The sequence below is a fragment of the Lonchura striata genome, chromosome 5 (assembly GCF_046129695.1).
Source record: "Lonchura striata isolate bLonStr1 chromosome 5, bLonStr1.mat, whole genome shotgun sequence".
Taxonomy (NCBI): Eukaryota; Metazoa; Chordata; class Aves; order Passeriformes; family Estrildidae; genus Lonchura; species Lonchura striata.
In genome coordinates this window covers 44,903,965-44,922,503 of record NC_134607.1, presented here as the reverse complement: position 1 = coordinate 44,922,503, position 18,539 = coordinate 44,903,965, and the positions used below count along the sequence as shown (strand labels likewise).

The following is an 18,539-nucleotide window of genomic DNA, read 5'->3' as shown; positions in this document are numbered from 1 at the left end:
ACATATACACGTACTCACCTTATCCCTAATGTGAATGTTAGTTAAGTATTCAGATGGAACATGGAAGTCTAAAAAAGAATCGGAATTGATGCAACTATTAAGACATGTAAATTTATATAATTTGCAAATAGTAAGATTGAATTTAATAGTTATTTCTCTCTTACCTATGTCTTGAGGTCGACAAGGTGACGATGCCCATGGGGATGCAAATTTGGGATAAAGATTTCTGAGAAAAGAGAAACATAAATTTATAAAAATTAACCGCCAAACCAACCAACCAACAAAACCCCTCTGTAATCAATTTCACTAACCTAAGAACTATATTACACAACCAAATCCCTAGCTGGGGTAAGAAGTAAAAAGGAAACTTTCCTAAAGCAGTTACATTTATTACTTTTCTTTTTATATGCAGAACAAGGTTGCATTTAAATTGACATGGGAAACTATAGGGTCAAGATTTCCTTTTAAATCTATCTTTCATTCAAGTTAGATGCCAGAGGTCCCAACCTTTTTCAGGTATCCAGTGTTATTATGCATGGTTTCAATTTAACTAGCAATAGTTGTCACAAGCCTGGTGGGTTCTGATTTATTAGTCTATGATTTAAAATGGGAGGAAACATTTATATTGGTAGGTTGCTTTTTAAATCTGATCTGAATCTTACTCTTCTTCAAAACAGGAGTTAGAAGGGATAATTTAATCCACTAGCAATGTATACAAAGTTCTGATTTTTTTTTTCCAAAATAACATTCATTGTGCTAGGCTTTTATGTCACACAGGTATTTTTACCAACCAAACTACCAGACAGGGCAGAAACATTTGCCTTTTCATATGTGACACAGTTTTAGTTTTTCAAACAAAAATTCATAGAGCAAGGGAAGAACATTTAACATAAGGAAGGATGGCAGTCCAGACACTGAGGTCTGCATGGGCTGCTTGCAAAGCTTTTCTGCAGCATGAAGTAAGACCGGCTTTATAGTATAGGAACTGACTGCATCAAATGTTAACTCCTATCCTCCCCATTCAAGAACCTAAATACACTATATATGGTAATTAAATACTAAAAATACAGTTATTTACAACACAGCTGCTAAGAAAAGCAGAGTAATAAGGAGCCATTTTTCCTGTGCTTAATATCCACATTCATCAAGCTTTCCTGAATTACATGCAGCTCGATATAAATTTATGAAAGATGGAAACTGAGTGAGTTTGCTGTCATTTTTTTAATACAGTATGGGCAAACCTTAAAATATATATACTACTCTGTCTATAAGGCTAACACTATATGAATCTGTGATGAAAAGGTGTGAGATTTTCAGCTGAAAGTCAGAACATCAGAAATTAATTTTTTCTCACAACTGCAGTCACCTGAAAGACACCAGTTTTGTTTAAACTGATCCAAGTTCCTTCAGTAATTATCGTAAAAAGAAAGGCACCCTGGGTTGGCTGGCTATTCATCTCCCCTGTCTAAAGCACTTCTTCTAGTGTTTGTGCAGTCACTGACTACTTTTCTCCCCACTGCCTCTGCAGCAAAAATAGATGGCTATACTAGTTTATTTAGGTGAACCAAGCCACTGGAAGTTAACTACCTTCATTTAAACTAATCTTCAATGCAGCCTAACACTGCAGGTGTTCTGTTGATCATTACACTGTATAAATCTAATTTATTCCCAAACTGCCAAGAATTAAGTATAAATATCCCCAAGGAAAATTATTATTAGAAAAGGAATGCATACATTACATTTACAAACAATATACTGTCAATTCCTTGAAGAAAGTCCTAAAGAAGTTAAAAGAATAAGCAAAGCCACTAGATTTATTGAATGCTTGCCCAAAAGCAAAGTTCTCCTTGTTACGAAAATTTTTTTATTGTCATTACATTTTCACATTTTATTTGGCATGCCAGCATGTGGGTTTAATAGTCAAGTGAACAGACTCTGAAAGACAGCATAATAAAATCTAAAGTGAAGATGGGATTAAATCCCAGAAACTTACTCAGGAGAGTTGAGATTGAGACCTAATGTTGTTAAATCACTTCCTAATGCAAGATGTACCATTCCTGGATCTGTCTCTGCTGCCCTGATGAATGTTAACAAGCCAATCATTCCAAACTGGTCCGTCACCATCCCTTGAGGAATGTTGGTAACCCGGCCTGGGAAAGAAGAACAAATTAATTTTCTTCTTTTAAGAAGCAGAGGAAGCAACAAGGTAATCTAAATGACTGTCAAAACTTTCAAAGTAGAAAAAATGGAATTATACATACCATCAGGTAACACCTGGATCCCTTTTTTCTGCTGGTTGTTGTTTTGCGTAGTCGAACTTTTATCTCCAGGAAACTTGGGCCCATCTGTGCTGGATGATGTTTTGCCTGATGTACTCAAATTCTAGTAAAGATAATTTGCAGAGTTGGTATGATGAAAACAAACCAATATGGAAACACTTATTGACTATATCTTTTCAGTCAAGCACTCTAAGCCAGTATATCAAGTCACTTCATAAATGGCATCAAGCTGAAGCCCCTGAGCTCTGCTGGCAAACCTTATATGTTACTTATAATTTTCCAAAGTATACCTGTCATACAGGTATTAATAGGCTAAAGGTTTGCAGTCAAAAGAATAAATTATTTTACACTCAAGTTGGAATATACAGGGGCTATCCCAAGTGCCTGTGACTAGAGGTTCCTTTGGATCACCATATCATGGATTTTCCCCAAAGGCCTGCTCCTGAATAACACTCTGTGACACAGTAACAGGTAATACTCAGGCCAACTTCAGGTGCAAGCAACATACAATTTGCACCTATCAGGAAAGACATGTAAATACTATGTCTGATATAAACACTATGCCAGACTATGTCTGGCAGGAAAACAGACTATGCTCCAGAAATCTATATACTGAGAAAATATATTTGCCCTATGTAAAACTTCTAACTCTTTCATAATCTTCATAACAAGTCTACAGTTATACAATTAATCACATTTACTCTCCCCTTACTGTACACAGTACTAATCCTATCAGAACATTTTCCTCATGATAAAACTACCCACAACACTTGGGGGACAGACTTCCTCATGTCTCTCTTTTTGAACAGTTCATTTTTTAGTTCTTACATGAGTTTGTAGTCATGTCTACTACTTGCTCACCAATATTTATGGCACTGTCATTAACATATTTTTTGCAATTAGAAATAATAAAAAAATCTGAAACTAGAACATTTTGTCAAATAGTGCAGGAAAGTGTCCTCTGCCATCCACATTTTATTCACCTGTTTGCATAAAATAGCATTTTTTTAATTACAAAGTTTTCAGAGTAAACAATGAAGAAAAGCCCATAATCTTATGCTCTAAGCTATATATCTAATGCACAATAATTATGCCAATACTTAAGATATAATCAACCTCAGCAGTCTACAATATAGTCACCAATGCTCTCTATTAATGCTCTCTGATTCCACATCACAATTAAGCATTTCACCTTAAGGAGATATTGTACCCCTTAACTTTTAAAGGATTGGACAACTTTGAAGAAAAATCTTATAATGTGTCGATTACTACTACTGCATCAGCAGCAAAAAGATGAGCTACAATTGATAGGAAAAAAACTATAAATTGTAAACTTAAAAAATATTATCAGTTCTCAAAAATAAGTTTTGACATGACCAAGCAGGGTGACTGTTTCAACCAAAAACCTTGCTGAGAAATTCCATTTATATAATTACATTTTAAATGCTGCTTATACAAAATCATTAATTTAGAGGGGTGGAATTGAAAATATCTTATTATAAATATAATCACTGACCATTTTAAAATATAATCATCAAAAGAAGTATGAATACTGAAAATAAGAGAAGATTTAAGGTTTGCTTACAGATTTATTGTCATCATTACTAGATGTTGGATCTTTGTAGCTGGAGCCTGGTAATGCTGGAAAATCTTCATTGTGTATTGAAAAGTCCTGGGACTGCTCACTTGCTGGTTTTGTTACCATTCCAACTATCATCAAAATGAAAGCAAGAATAACATTAAATGACTGCTAAGTAAAAAAATTTTCTTCTGTTGATCTTGCTTACTGTCCATTTTCATTACGCACAAGCTGCATAGCGATGACTTAAGAAACAGGTAAAGCAAAATAAAGCATATTCATTCAAAACATCCACACATATTAGACTAAAGCCTCTTATTTAAGTGTGAGCTGAGAAACACTCCGGGTTAAATTCATAGAAACATCCACTGCACCTGTTTCACACATCTAAATAACCAAATAATCTTTACAGGCATTGTTAAAGCTGTATTTAGGTAAATCCACTGATGAAAGAGGTACTGCTTTTACACGTATAATACTTTTTTTCTCCATCTCCTAAGTGCATGAAGAATTTTTTTGCATAATCTCTTCAGAAGCACATATTCTCAATGGACAACCAGCTAACTTGCAGCAGAGTATGTTAACAATTAAATACTTGCCCATGACATAAAAGTGACTCCTACTTTCAGTACGAAAACTGAAAACATTTAGCCTGCAACTCTCAGTGCTCTGATCCTAACTTTAAAAAAAGCAGCCCAGTCACACTGGAACATGGATTCTGACAACTTAACAGGAACTTTTTTTTAATGCCAGTTCAAACCAAACCAAACAAGCCACCACACACGCACCCAAGGGTGATTAGACTTTGCTGAGACATAATACATTGATTTGGTTGCAAAGAACACTGCACTAGAAGAACAGAAGACAGAAGGAAGTCTACGTTGAAGATTCTTAATAGATGGATAGGACTAAAATGGTTCACTAGATGACAATACATGACTTTTTTCAGTGATCTGGAATTAGAGATCAAAGTTCCTTTATTTAAGGAAAAAACCAACATTGAATTAATCTTGTTTCTGCTATTCATCCAGAGTTACGATGAAGTAATTTCTTCCACTGGATGAATAAAATTGATAATGAATTCACTTTAATGGATATTCTTATTCCATCTAAAAGTTATCTGAAGTACAATTTCCTGAATAATTAATTAAGTACGAGGAAAGTAGATAGATCTCTGCTCTGTTTTGAACTTGTCCTTTTCTTGTCCACAACCAAGTGTTCTCTGCATTTTGTGCTGAAAGGTAACATCCACAGTTTTTCACATTTTCATTTTTTGACAGTTTCTACCTCCATACACATTTGCTGCACTAAGCAGATGCTCAGAGTAGCTCTTTAGAGAACTTTATTTCCTGGTTTATCATGCAGTCATGCAAACAGCTATGCTAGCAACAAATGGGGAAATGGTGTAAGCAAAAGAACAATTACAGGTATTTTTATGTTGCAGTACTGTTTAATACTGAATTCAAGCTCCGTGCTGGAAGTACATCTGTGTGGATCTCCCGCCTATCTTCTACCAATTTTTCACATACTGTCTTCTTTTTCCAGAGCTGGAACTAGATTGTCTTTAAGGTTCCTTCCAACCCAAGCCATTCTGTGTTGAACAAAATCTTACATAAGCCTCAAGCTGTATTAAGTCTCCACTCATGCTTGGTTCTGAGTGTCTTTACCTGGGGAAGTCACTTTTTTCCTCGTGTTTAAAAATTCAGTTTAACTTGTTTAACTCTTTCTTATCAGCTATCTTATGCAGAGGGCCCTGGTTATGCCAAATCCACGAGGCTACTTTTTCTTGATAATGTGGTATCTCTTTTGTCCAATTAAAGTTGGCGCTATCTCTGAAAAACACTAGTGTTTTATAGTTAGAAAACACTAGGTTATTTCTGGTTCAAAATTTGACAAGTGTCACAAAAGTTTAACTTATGGTTATAAAAGCAACTTTTCACAAGAGCCGATGCAACATGCGTAACAAAATACTAAAGCAGTAACAAAAAGAAAGTTTTGTGCCTCACGCTAAGCTTACCTGAATTTTTTCAAGACCCAAATAGTAAGATTTGTATCCACCTAAAGGTTTTTCCTTTTATTATTTTTTAACCTGTATAGCAAGAATTATATGACACATACTTGGAATCTGAGTGATAATAATTGATGCTTACAGGTTATTTTTTGAAATCAGATGTTCATCATAAGGGTCACACCGAACAGTACAACAGCAAATACTATCAAATAAACAGGAAAAGTTTACAGTATGTTTACAGCTCAGGACCTTTTACACAGTAACACCTCTACTAATAATACACTATTCCTGCAGTTTGCTACTCGGACATCAACAGCTCTTGTATATATGTAATTTGAATAAAACCTATTAACTAAGAAATTTCTAGAGTGAGCAGCCTCAGAGCAATCATACCATACAAACCAAATTCCCCAACAATCCCTACTGACAGTAAAACTAAAAGAAACACATTCTAATACCTATGAAAGGGACTCTCCAATCACAGGATCAATTATTCATTTTAAAAAATGAGTCTTATCATCTCACCTATGGCATTTTTGAAAATACTCTCTATTGTCTAATGAACAGCAACAGGTGAATCAAGCAAATTTCATTTCATTCAAAGAGCTTTCAAAAGTATGGTCTTACCATAGGGTGCCCTTCCAGCTAAAGGGTTTATTAATGGAGTTGGATTGCCACTTCCTTCCCTTCTGTTTCTGTCTGCTAGTGCTGGAAAATCTGAGAGGTCCAGTCCTGTCACATTTTCACTTCCATCTATAATAAAAACAGATATTTTTAACTCTGTTATGTATTTTTTTTCAAAGACTTCATTGTGAGCAAGATAAATGTAGGACATATTTTCTTTCAAGTTGATCTTTTTTCTCATTCTCTAATTATTGCATATAACTACAGACTTTTTGTTACAAAAATACCCTGAAGAGCATCAGTATGTTTGAAGTTTGCCTTCAAACGACAGTCAATACCATTTAGTAATGGTACTGACTCCTCCTCTACTCCTCTTGAATTAGTCTGTACATATAAAATACAGACAAATTACCAAAACTTCAGTTCAGAAAAGGTATTTAAATTTGTTTTAAATTTGAAGAATTATCAAGAAGAAATTTGAGAGAATAACCCATATTAGCAGCAGCAGCATCAAAGAGTTCTACTGTCCTTAGATAAGGCAAGATAAAGCTGAAGCAGCTGAAAAGCCAATGCAGTGCAAGTTACATGGGAACACTTTTTGATTTGCAGCCAGAAATGCTACATAGGTGAGGCCAGAGCTGGAGTTCTATAAAAATGTCACAATGTCCTAGGGAATTCCCAAACCATTCAACTCTTGTGACATCACCAGCACCTCAGGTTGCTTCATATACACAGCCACATAGAGAAACAAAAGCACATATGAACCCAAAGCATTTATGGACGAAGATAGTTTCCCCTCTCTAGTTCATTAAGTTCAGGTGAAGAAGTAATTCCCAGAGAAAAATCATAACTTAAACAACTGACTGAAAGGATCAGATGATAAACCAGCTGTTCAAAAGGAGTTTGATATAAAAAAAAATGCTTCCCCACTACTTTTACATACCTAATGTTTTCATAGAATATGGATAAATCTTCTCCAATACCCTTTTCAAGTTCAAGAGATGTTTTGCATTCCTAACTGATTACGTATAATCTATAGTACAGCAAATATATTACAGAACTACTTGCACTTTGTATTCAAAAGTATTACAATCCATTGCTATAAAGTAGTACCAGTTACCTAGCACTGCTTTTGGAGCAGCATTTCTACGGAACATCTGAAAATTGTTAGAAAGTTGCACTGCAACAGAACAAAGGATTATTAATTAGACTTATTAAAAAAAAAATCTACTGTAGTTTAAGCTCAACATTAAAGAGAGTAAACTCACCTGTTCCATTAAAAATGTTACTTGATAAGGAGTTATTCATTCCAAATGCCTGATTTCTGTTCATCCCAAATCCAGACATACTGTGAAAAAAATCCAGGAAGTCAGACAAAAGAATATAGATACTTTGTATTTCTAGTGGAAGATATTAAAGGGAGAAAAAAATTGAAATTATTTCAAGTCTAAGCAACCCATATTAGCCTCAACTTGTTTTTTAATTATTTTCTGAAAACATTGAGCACCAGCATCAGGCACTGCTCAATCAGGTCAACTGGAATGACTTCAAAATAGCTTAGTTTTTTAATAGCCATTGTGTATTAAGACATCTCTCAACAAACAATTTATGACTAACATGATCATTACTCAATAATTTAATATACAAAAATGAAGCAACATTAAATGCAGTAATTAAAAATCAGGCTGCAATCCATTCATTGGCAGGTGGGAAGCTGGATCAAGAAAATGACCATGTTTGTCTTTATAAGCTGAACAGTTATGGTATGCAATCATGACCATGTACACACGGCGTTACTGTGAGCAGAGGGATGGTCTCTGTCATACAAGGACACGAGCTAAAATTTCATATAGTCAAGCAAAAAAGGCTTGAAAACATCTAAGTATCATAGAGAACTACTGTGGTTGCACAGCTTCACAAATAATCACTTTCATCCTGTGGGAATCAGATGTTGAGAAGCCCAAAGGTAGGCCCTCAGGTGACTGAAATTCTGAATGTTTGAGCTGTGAGAAATCACAACATCCACTTCTCCCTGCAACAGAATAGAAGCTGGTATTTTGGAAGTTTCCATAAATAAAAATATGAAAAGGGTTCCCTAGTGGAAATTTTACCTATGCAAAATTTCTACAGTTACAAAGCTGAAGCATTTAACTCTAAATTTGAAATACCTTGAAATGCTTCATGTTCAAAAACCTAACCTAAACTATTCAGAAAACACTTCTTGAAAGTTCCATAATTGATGAACCTGACAAGCAAATGCCGTAAGTTCTTTTCCCCAAGAGTAATTTCCAAATTTTGTTAAACACCTTAATTAGCCATTGGATACGTACTACTACTATACTTCCACAGGTTAATAAACTGTGGAATAAGAGCCAGTCATTGTTTCGGAGATATCTCCTTCTGAATTTGTAAAATTTGTAGCTTATTGAAAGTAAGAAATGCAAATAATAAAAGATGAGCATTTTAATTCAAAAGTTCCTACACACAGGTATTTAATTATCTACCCTACAGCTAAGTAATTAATTACCTACTTAAACAAGTACTTTGTATACATGTATCAATATTCAGTATCGTTGTCCTCTACACAGTTAAGTACATTACTATTTCATCTGGTTGTGATCTCAAATTTCAAAAATACTTTAAAATATAGTATTTTTTAAAATTATCAGCTCTGCTTGCCACTAGACAGGATAGAAAAGGAAAATTCTGTGTAATCAGAAGCAAGATACAAAGTCTTTTCACACTCCAAGACCACAAACAGCTATTAAGGGATCATTATTTGCTGTGCTTGAGAACAGTATCTGTATGCCTATATCAATGTGAAGCGACAAAACTAATCAGATTAAGTATCAGATAATTGTAACGCTCGTCTTCACTTTCCTTTAGCTATTAGGTAAAATACTAGATGGGGTTAAAGGTGGCACCTGGCCACTACGAGCTTGTTTATGATCTGTCTAATTGTCACTCCTCTAAGGAAGGGTCTGAAGGAAGGAAAAGGACTTAACTGGGAGCAGAGATCAGGAGGTAATGGAACCACGTATCAAAAGCAGACAGCCATATTAAGCTGTGACTACACACATTAAATAATTAGAACTAAGACAGTGCTTACTACAATTTTATCAATATGAATGAAGCATGAACACAGCACTGTAACACACTTAAAGCCTAATGATTTGTGATGTTAGTATCCTGCCCAGAGTTAGAAAGAGAAGAAGCTATTGAGAAACTTTTGGCAACCAAATGAGCACTAAGTCCTTAAACAAATGGCAAGCCACTATTTTCTGCATCATTCCAGAATTTAAAGTAGTTAAATATCAGATCCTTACTGTGTCTGAATCAGTTTACTTCCCTTGCAGAATAACTAGCATGTTTTTAAATTTTGCCTTACTTCTTCCCAAAGTCCTAGATGAACAATTTTAAAACAGATGCATATGCTGAAAATTCAAGGTATGTTTCAAAAATAAACTCGGAAATACATGAGAAACATCACATACTTTAAAGCGGATGCAGCAGAAATTCAACAGTCATGAAGAGAACTTAGCTTAAAGGTGTCAAAGACCTTACAAGAATATTACAATGAGCTTCAAAGTTTATTGCCAGACATGAGTAGATGACACAGGTTTCAAGATTTATTCTAATGGATAAAAATTACATTTCCAGAGCAGCATGTATATGGCTGTACAGGGATGGTCCAATTAAAGAGCCTTACCTGTTCACAGTAAAAGGTTGTCGAGAGGGTTGCTGCTTTGGCATACATATTATGCTTGGAGAGCTTCTGTTAGGGCTGCCTAACCCTGAACTGCTCATGCTGTTTGTCCTGCTGGGAATTCCAATGCCCTGACCAACCTGGGAGTGGTTCATCATATTCCTAGGATTCATAGGCAATATCCCCCTGAAAAAGAAAAACCATCCACACAGATGAATCTGTACAACAGTATTTGGCTACTCATTTAGATTACTAACGCAGGATGGACTCCAAGCTGTTGCACCTTAATTTGTGCTTAGCGACCAAACACTGTGTTTGGATTATTCTCTATAATTAACGCAGTTCTGGATTTCTTCAGAACTACCAAATGACCCATTACATGCTAATCAAGTCCTTCATCAGGTTTAGAAAAATACTTAAGTATTATACATATGAAAAGGTGTTACAGCTCTTTTCTAAAGAGCACTTCAGACCTACTACCTTTATATTGTCATGCAGTGTATGACATCATAGCAAAATTTTAACTATTACATCAAATAACCACCTCTTACATTCTGAAGCAGAACATGCCAGCAATTTGTTCTTTACATACAAAAATAAAATACTGTGTTACAGTAAACCCTTACTTTTTAATGGTATTATTTCCCTAACACAGGAAGTGATCCATAAACCTACTTTTTTTTTTTTTTAATTTATCAGACTGTAAAGTATGAGGCAAAATATGCAGAACACTTAACAAGAGCTCTGCAGAAAGACACAATGGCAGAAATATCGGCTATTGATAAATACCTGCTCGGAGATGGAGGCGTGTGAAGTGACATTGTTGGTACCCCTGTTGTTGGCGTTACGTGGCTCGGTAACTGAGTGCCTTGTGATAAGCTGCGATTTAACTGAGGGGTATTGTTGCTCATTCCCCTCATTGGAAGGCCTAGTGCACCTATTGAAAAAAGATTCAGAGGGGTGGAGATACAGAGCAATCAGCAACAAGGTCTTCTCCATCAGGTAGAGATGGAAACAATTTATGCTGACAATGTACAAAAAAAAGTGTAAAGACTGAAGGAAAGTGCAGTGTAAAAATTAAGTCCTTGTTTGGATAGAAGAAACTCAACTATCAAATTTATCCTCATATCTGTTTAACTTTGGAAAAGCTCTTTAAGAAATTTCTCTGAAGTCACTTGGAAAATTTTGTTTCCTTTGACATACATAGTATACATGAAGGATTGAATTTTGAGATTTTCAATAAGGACATGAAAATCTACAGTTATCTCAAAAGAAAGCAGCATTTTAGGAAAATCAATAACTGCACTCAAGAAACATGCTTTTGAATATGCACTCAAGAAATAATACTTTTGAATAAATAAGTAGGTATTTGACCAGTATTTAGAACACTGATTTATCTTGCTAAAAATTAAGCAAATCTCTGATAAAAAAAGAAAGTGATGGATCTTTAATTAATAATAACACTTGTTTTTAGGACAACAAAAGCAACATTTTAGGCCAATTCTCTCTTTACAGTTCAAGTTGCTTCTTTATGGCAACAGTACTCCAATGTCTGTGGTAAGTTTGACCTTATCAGAAAAGAAAGCAAGCAGAATTTTAACAGCGTTCTACTAGCGTTTAGAAACAGAGAATGGTTATAACCATGTGATCAGAAGTATTTTCTACACAAACAATTGTGTGTGACGGAATAAACCAAGCTTTTCAGTGAGGTAAAAAAATTAAATTACTTCAACTGAGAACAGCTGGAAATCAGTTACTGTCCTCTTTCAAAATGTCAAAAAACTTTATTAAGTTTTTCATCATTCTCACATCACTTTTCTGTGTTTAAGAAGTTTCAGAATTATGTTCAAAGACAAGAAAAAGTCATTTAGTGCAACATGGCAATAATAACAAACTCTGCATATAAAAAATGACGGCTGTGACAGTTCCTATTGCTTTGGCATAAATGCTGCTGGGGCAGACTGACAGAACTCAAAATGTTATCTTGCAGACCAAACAAAAGAAAATTCTGATGGATCAGCACTCTCCCATGGTAGAACACCTCGGCAGAAGAGCTGAATATGCCAATGTATAACGTGGTTAAATATTAAGAATGCAAAGAACAGACACAGCATATGCTCAAATTATTATCACAGACAAGGTCTGAAGAAATCTCCCAGTCACTGAGCTTTTACACTATAAGAGCTGTAGTCTGTGTCCTACCCTACAATTTGCAAATCCAGGGAGTTTGCAGTAAAATTCAAGTGTGTAACACTCAGATTTATCTCTATACATTCAGATTAAGTGGTAGTGTGATTTGCTATAACAAGCATCCTAACATTTCATTAAAAGTTGATTACATTGAAGTGTTCACTGTAAATATTTTGGCAATTTGCTGCATCAGAATAATTTCAATGAGCATAAATATGTATTATAAATAATATTTCATGTTGATTAACAATTACATGGGATTTTAAAAATAAAACTGTAAAGAAAAAATACATACACTTCCAAACTAGATACAGCACACCAAAAAACACAATTAGGATATTCAACCTAATTTTGTGCAAGCACTTGTTTTAGCAAAGCCACTTTTAGACTAATAGTTATTTCTTCTCATTGGCTTTCATTAAAGTAGATTTTTTTTTTTACTGATGAGGGCTGTTATAGGGAAGTAGAACCATATTGCTGGCAAGGAAGGGCAGTTGAAATACTCACTGTAAGAAGAAAAAAAAACCCAAAACCCTTTTTTCTTACACTTTCTTTTCCCAGTTTTCTCACTGAGATGAGACCTATATGGGTTATGTTGAAGGCAGACTAATGAAATGGCCAATTTCCTTTCTACTTGTCAAATTTAGGTTACATTAATGCTGTAATATGACATCTTGCTTAATGACTGACCAATCATTAAAAGTGCATAGGCACTATCAGTTTTGTTTTTCCCAAAGAGTATTTTAATCATAACTATGACTTCAACAAAAAAGTTTCTTGCCCCTTTTTCTCAAGATCTCATAGAAACTGACATCTGATATTTACTTTCAAGGTTGTAGGTATGTATGTCTACATGTTACAGAGATTACATCCTGGGCACAGCAACCAACTGAATGAAAAAACAAGCTGATAAAAACAACACCTTAAAAAATAAACAACAAATAACTGTGATAAACAAAATGAATAAACGACTTCGGTATCTATATACAATAAAGTCTGAAAGGTTCAACAGTGCCAGAATCAGCACCTAAAATAACCAAACACAACTCTCAGACTGGCTAGAAACTGCTCATATAAATCTCAAGTAGCATAATAAAATAGCAGTTTATATTACAGAGTCAATGTTCAACAACCATTGAGATAGGAAAAAAAAAAACTTGTAAAAAACCAATGCCAATAAAAAACAAACAAAGAAAAAAAGCCACACCTAAACACCACTGTATTTTTCAAACCATTTGAAGAAAGCCAAAAGAAGTTGGGAAGGCCATGCATCTAGCAAGCAAAGCTTTGCGTTTGTCTAGATAAAGTCCAGTCTCTCTAAAAGTACTCTGAAGGGTACACTTTTTCTTGGAATCTGAGTTAGATGCACTCAGTAAGACAGCAGAAACATTTAAAAGCATACAGTGACACAGGAGAGATGACATTCATAAGCAGTTTTACTTGTGAAAGTGTATCTCAGATATTCTGAGTCACTGCCTGAGTGCAACTCTCAGTTACCACAAGGCTCAATTCTCAATGCTGGCCCTAAGTGAGGTGGTTCTTAAGTCAGCATTACCCCGTGACTGTCGCTCTATAGCTCTTCTATTGCAACGGTGTCCATGAGTGGCAGACACATGACATCGCCAGGGAAAGAAAAAATACAGTGATGCAGAAAGCAATAATCTTAATGGCACAGCTCTTTGTCAAATGCAAGTTGCCAAACAGGTACACAAGATGTACTGTGCTCACACAGAGCATGGAAGTACCAGTTATATTTAAGGCATAATTTCCTTCTATTCCTTACATAGTTTTCTGAAATAGGCTCATTTTGGCTCAGCCTTCTTTATGATTTCCTTCAGAGAGTCTGTTAAATCATAGAAAAATTTTTTACAGTATGATTGTGTTTGAATATTTAGCAGTTATAAAGTGACAATATGACATTTTGCACACTAAACAGTGCAAAAATGCATACTAAGCAAAGCAAAAATGTATCTTAAAATAACTGTACATAAGGAGACATAGTCACCAGAAAACAAAGCCATCTGCATGTTCCAGATTATCAAACGGTAATCTATTTAGCATAAAATAAACATATTATTAATAAAAAGAATTCTTACTTTGTTGCCCGTATAAACTTGCCCCAAACTGAGACAGCTGACCTGATGTTGATGGTGATGCCAGCATCTAAAACGTAAGAATAAGAGGTTATTAAAGACAAAGCTATTGTGCTATCTTGCTCTGGAAGTTGTCAACACCGTGTTATGCCAAGAAAACCAAAACAATTGAAAACTCATTCAAAGTCATGAAAAATTTTAGAAACTCCCCAAAATATCTGTACATTAACACGTGTAGCAGTATATTACACATCAATAAAAATGTATGACTATCTATATAAACACAGATTTTACTTGCAACAAAGAGCACAGAAGATTTAAAGCTTTCAGGTTTTCTACCCTTGCAGCCAGAAGACCCATCATTACAGAAGAAAAAAAATACTTATTTACTTAAATCAGAGGCCCTTTTCCTTTGCAAAACATGTCTCACACAACCAGATCCTTTCCTGTTCATCAGAAGAGAGTTTCATACTATCATTTACAATATGATTAGATAGGTAGCAACAGGTATATACCAACACGAACTTCAGGTAAGATTCTAATGTTAAAATTATAATATATTGCCGTAAGAGCTGGCTTCATGCTTGTACACAGATATAATAGGACCTACAAATGTCAGAAGCAATATTTCCTGCTCTACCATGACCACTTTAGAGAAGTCATGTATTACCAAGAAAGAAGGCAACTAATGTAGGCACTTGCTATCAGATTTCCAGCCACTGTTTTAAGAGGAAAAGAATAAATAGTTCTCCATGCTTCTGAAGAAATATAAAGCATTAATAACTTTGAGAAACGGGACATAGAACATAAACACTTGGAAAAAAACCCTTTGTAATCTTAAGGGAAGTTAAATATTGGAACATCCATCTCTGTTTTTGTTGATCATCACCAACACTAGGATATAGCTGATTGTCTCCCTGGAGCAAGAAGAGTTTTTATCTGACCTAATCCGTCCATCCACAACAGAACATGTTACTTCTACTTAGTAACACATGGGCAAATAGCTGCTTGTTTAGTGAATTAATCTAGACTTAGACTAAATTTTAGGATGGTTTCAAGGAAAGAAATGTCTGAATTCTTAGACATAAGGCTTTCTGGGGTTTCAGCTTGAGAGTAAAGAATTCAAATCAAAATAACTTTACTGTGGTAAATTAAAAATGGCTTAGTTGATATCATCTAGGCAGATGTAAAATTCAAACAAACCTTATAAGCTGAATGTGCTAATTGTCTATACTGGGGCCAAATCCAGATGGTAGAAATGAGAAAGAAGACAGATCTTCTTTCTTAGTGAAGAACTTACTGTGAACAGAAACCCACTTTAAGTAACACCCAGTGGATTCAGCTCAGCATTCATACAACCAGGTTCACAGGCCATATCTGCATCAGCAAGTGATGCAGCCAGAGGGAAATACATTTGTGAAAAGATAAGTTGGCTCTGGGGGCCTACCAGCTGCTGTATGCTTTCCTAAACTAAAACACTTGATGCCATAGACTAGATGTCCATTAGTGAGTGGCACATGTCTGATTCAGTGCTGCAGCATATCTTCCAACCACTCTTCATTTGGGAGGATTAAAATTCACTCACAATAATATTGCTCTGCAACACAAACCAAATCATGCTGAAGCAGAGACAATTGGGAGGCAAGATTTCAAAAGCACACTTCCCCCCACCCCAAGCTAGCAAACTGATGTTCATTAAACACTGATAAAACAAGCTGACAGTAGTTTTTAAGAAAGGAAAGAAAGTAAAATGATGAGGTTAAAAAAAACAACATTCAAGTTTGACAAGTTGCAAGGAACACCTAGAACAAGTTGACAGCCTAGAACATGTTGCAAGGTGTGGAAAATTGTAATTCTGTGGGAAAAAATGAGAGGCAGAAAGTCATAAGACACCTTCTGAGACAATGATAAAGGCACGCAAGGTCAAAAATAAAAGCCAGTACAACAGACAATGCGCTAGAAACATCACTCAAAAAGTACTACCAGCTTTGGGACAGATAAGCAAAACAGTTAAGTCAAAAAGGAATATCCCATAAGCACATCTGCTCAGGGAATTAAAAAATTGCTGTGGTGGCATGTGATGTAATAAGCAGAAAATGGTACAGACCTCAGCATAAAGTCTTCTATTTATAATGTTAATTTGGAGTAAAAAACCCCAATAACTAGAAAACCTCTAAGAGGCAATAATTTACTTTAAAGAGAGAAAAAAGAATCCTACCTATTGTACAATGAGTGCTACTTGATTTTTAAAATTCAATTAAAAGCAGTAGCAAATAATATTTATTGAACACTGCTTATTAGAAATATTTTCTTTTGAAACATTGCAAAGTAGGTTACATCTATTGTGCCACTTACTTTTACATAAAAAGTTAATGCAAAATGACTTGTAGAGAAACCTTTATAGAAAATCATAATAAAGGCCAAGTGTTGAATTCAGTAACTCTGATAATTTAATGTCATAACATACTTAAAACATCCAAGTTAAAAAGCCTCAAGAAAAAAAAAAAAATCAATAAAAAATCCAGTGGATCTGTTCCAGGCAAATTAAATGCAGCATTTCTCAAACTTTATGGACCAGGAATATTCTGTATGGATACCTAATTTATTTAATCTCTACTTTGTTAAACATATTTTTCTGTCATATCTAAGTAATACAGTTTAAAATTGTCTTGGTTTTTTATTTCCATACAATTCAGATCAGCAACAAATTCAGCAAAACCTTAACCTCTATTACCGGAACTTTGACTTTCATTCAAAGTCTCTGAGTCACTATGACAGTCTACTCAAGCTTGGTCCAGCAAAGATAATGAAGATTCAAGATTAATGGTATTAGTAGTACTAAAACAATTTCTTCTGGCATTTTGCAATCAGTATTACATCTGACTGGGCTACTTGCTACACAATACAGAAAATAAAACAACTCTCCAAGAGCATACTTGCAACTCTGACTGGAAGTCACTTGAATTTCTTTTTGACTGCAACAGCCAAAAGTCATAACCTTAATGAAAACCAAAGCACACTAAGCCTTAAGGTGACTAAAGCCTTTTCCAGTTGCTAATACTTATTAAACTTTACCCAATTATATAAGAATCTTAGGGAAAAGCAATTCAGAATTATAGTTGTCACAACCTAAATCTATTTGGTAGTGGTTAACAGCCACTAAACTCAGCATGGGACTTCTGCTTCTATTCCAAAGTTGTAATACTGACCTAGGTAGATTTTTTTTTTTCCAACTAGCTTTCCCTATGTTGTTTTTAAGAGACAGAGGAGGCCTACAACTTATCCCATGGGAACAGGGGTCCTACTGAGCATAAACGACCTTGTGTAACATGGAGGCTGCACTTTATTTTGCCAGGATACAGGAAAGACCAACACTCAGTACTGGCAGGCTGAGAGACTTGAGTTCATGACACTCAAGACATGGACATAATTTTAATCCCAAGTCTCAAACAGAGACAGTGCAATTTTGATCATAGAAGATTATGCATCTTAACTCAAACCAAGTGATGATCCAAGCAGATGACCCCATTTTGCTGGACTGGTTCACACAAAGAATCAACAAGCTGCAATGGGATATCAGATAATTTCTATTCCCTAGAGATGAGAGATTAAAAAAATAAACAAACCTGCTTTTATTACTCTTGATCAGTTTACTGCAGTTTGACAGTGTCAACAAATCCAAAAAAAATAAAACCAGCACCAAGAAATGTTTACATTTGTCAGAACTGTGAAGAAAGCCCTGCACCTTACAACCCCCTCAGGAGAGTGCAGAAGATATGCTGCAGTCTTACTGCGAGCAGAGGGGTGGTGGGAGGAAGTCCAGCAGCAGCGATGGCTGAACAGGCTCCTACCTCCCTGTGCACTGCAGCATCTCGCCTCCTCCCAGCAAAGCTCCAGCTCAGCGTGGGGACAGCTGCCTACCACCACTGCTGCCACGGCAGCAGGGTGGCACCAAGAAAACTCAGTAAAGCAATTCTGTGACGGCTGCTACATTATGTAGTTATAGCAGAAAACTACTTTCTTAAACATGAGACAAGCTGTAGCTAAAATATATTGA

General features: G+C 35.3%; 1 protein-coding gene across 3 annotated transcripts in view; it reads right to left on the bottom strand.

The window, feature by feature from the left end:
• CNOT2 (CCR4-NOT transcription complex subunit 2) overlaps window positions 1–18,539 on the bottom strand; it is an 82,030-nt gene that overhangs the window by 7,005 nt on the left and 56,486 nt on the right. For 2 of the 3 annotated variants that reach the window (XM_077783520.1, XM_077783519.1), the window contains exons 3-11: window positions 14,486–14,552; window positions 10,989–11,136; window positions 10,203–10,385; window positions 7,762–7,841; window positions 6,497–6,622; window positions 3,865–3,989; window positions 2,262–2,382; window positions 1,994–2,150; window positions 19–226 (exon numbers count right to left, since the gene is read on the bottom strand). In XM_077783520.1, the coding sequence (XP_077639646.1) occupies window positions 19–226; window positions 1,994–2,150; window positions 2,262–2,382; window positions 3,865–3,989; window positions 6,497–6,622; window positions 7,762–7,841; window positions 10,203–10,385; window positions 10,989–11,136; window positions 14,486–14,552 (1,215 nt within the window). The remainder of the gene's footprint in view (window positions 1–18; window positions 227–1,993; window positions 2,151–2,261; window positions 2,383–3,864; window positions 3,990–6,496; window positions 6,623–7,761; window positions 7,842–10,202; window positions 10,386–10,988; window positions 11,137–14,485; window positions 14,553–18,539) is intronic. The other variant, XM_021528960.2, reaches the window with a different exon arrangement.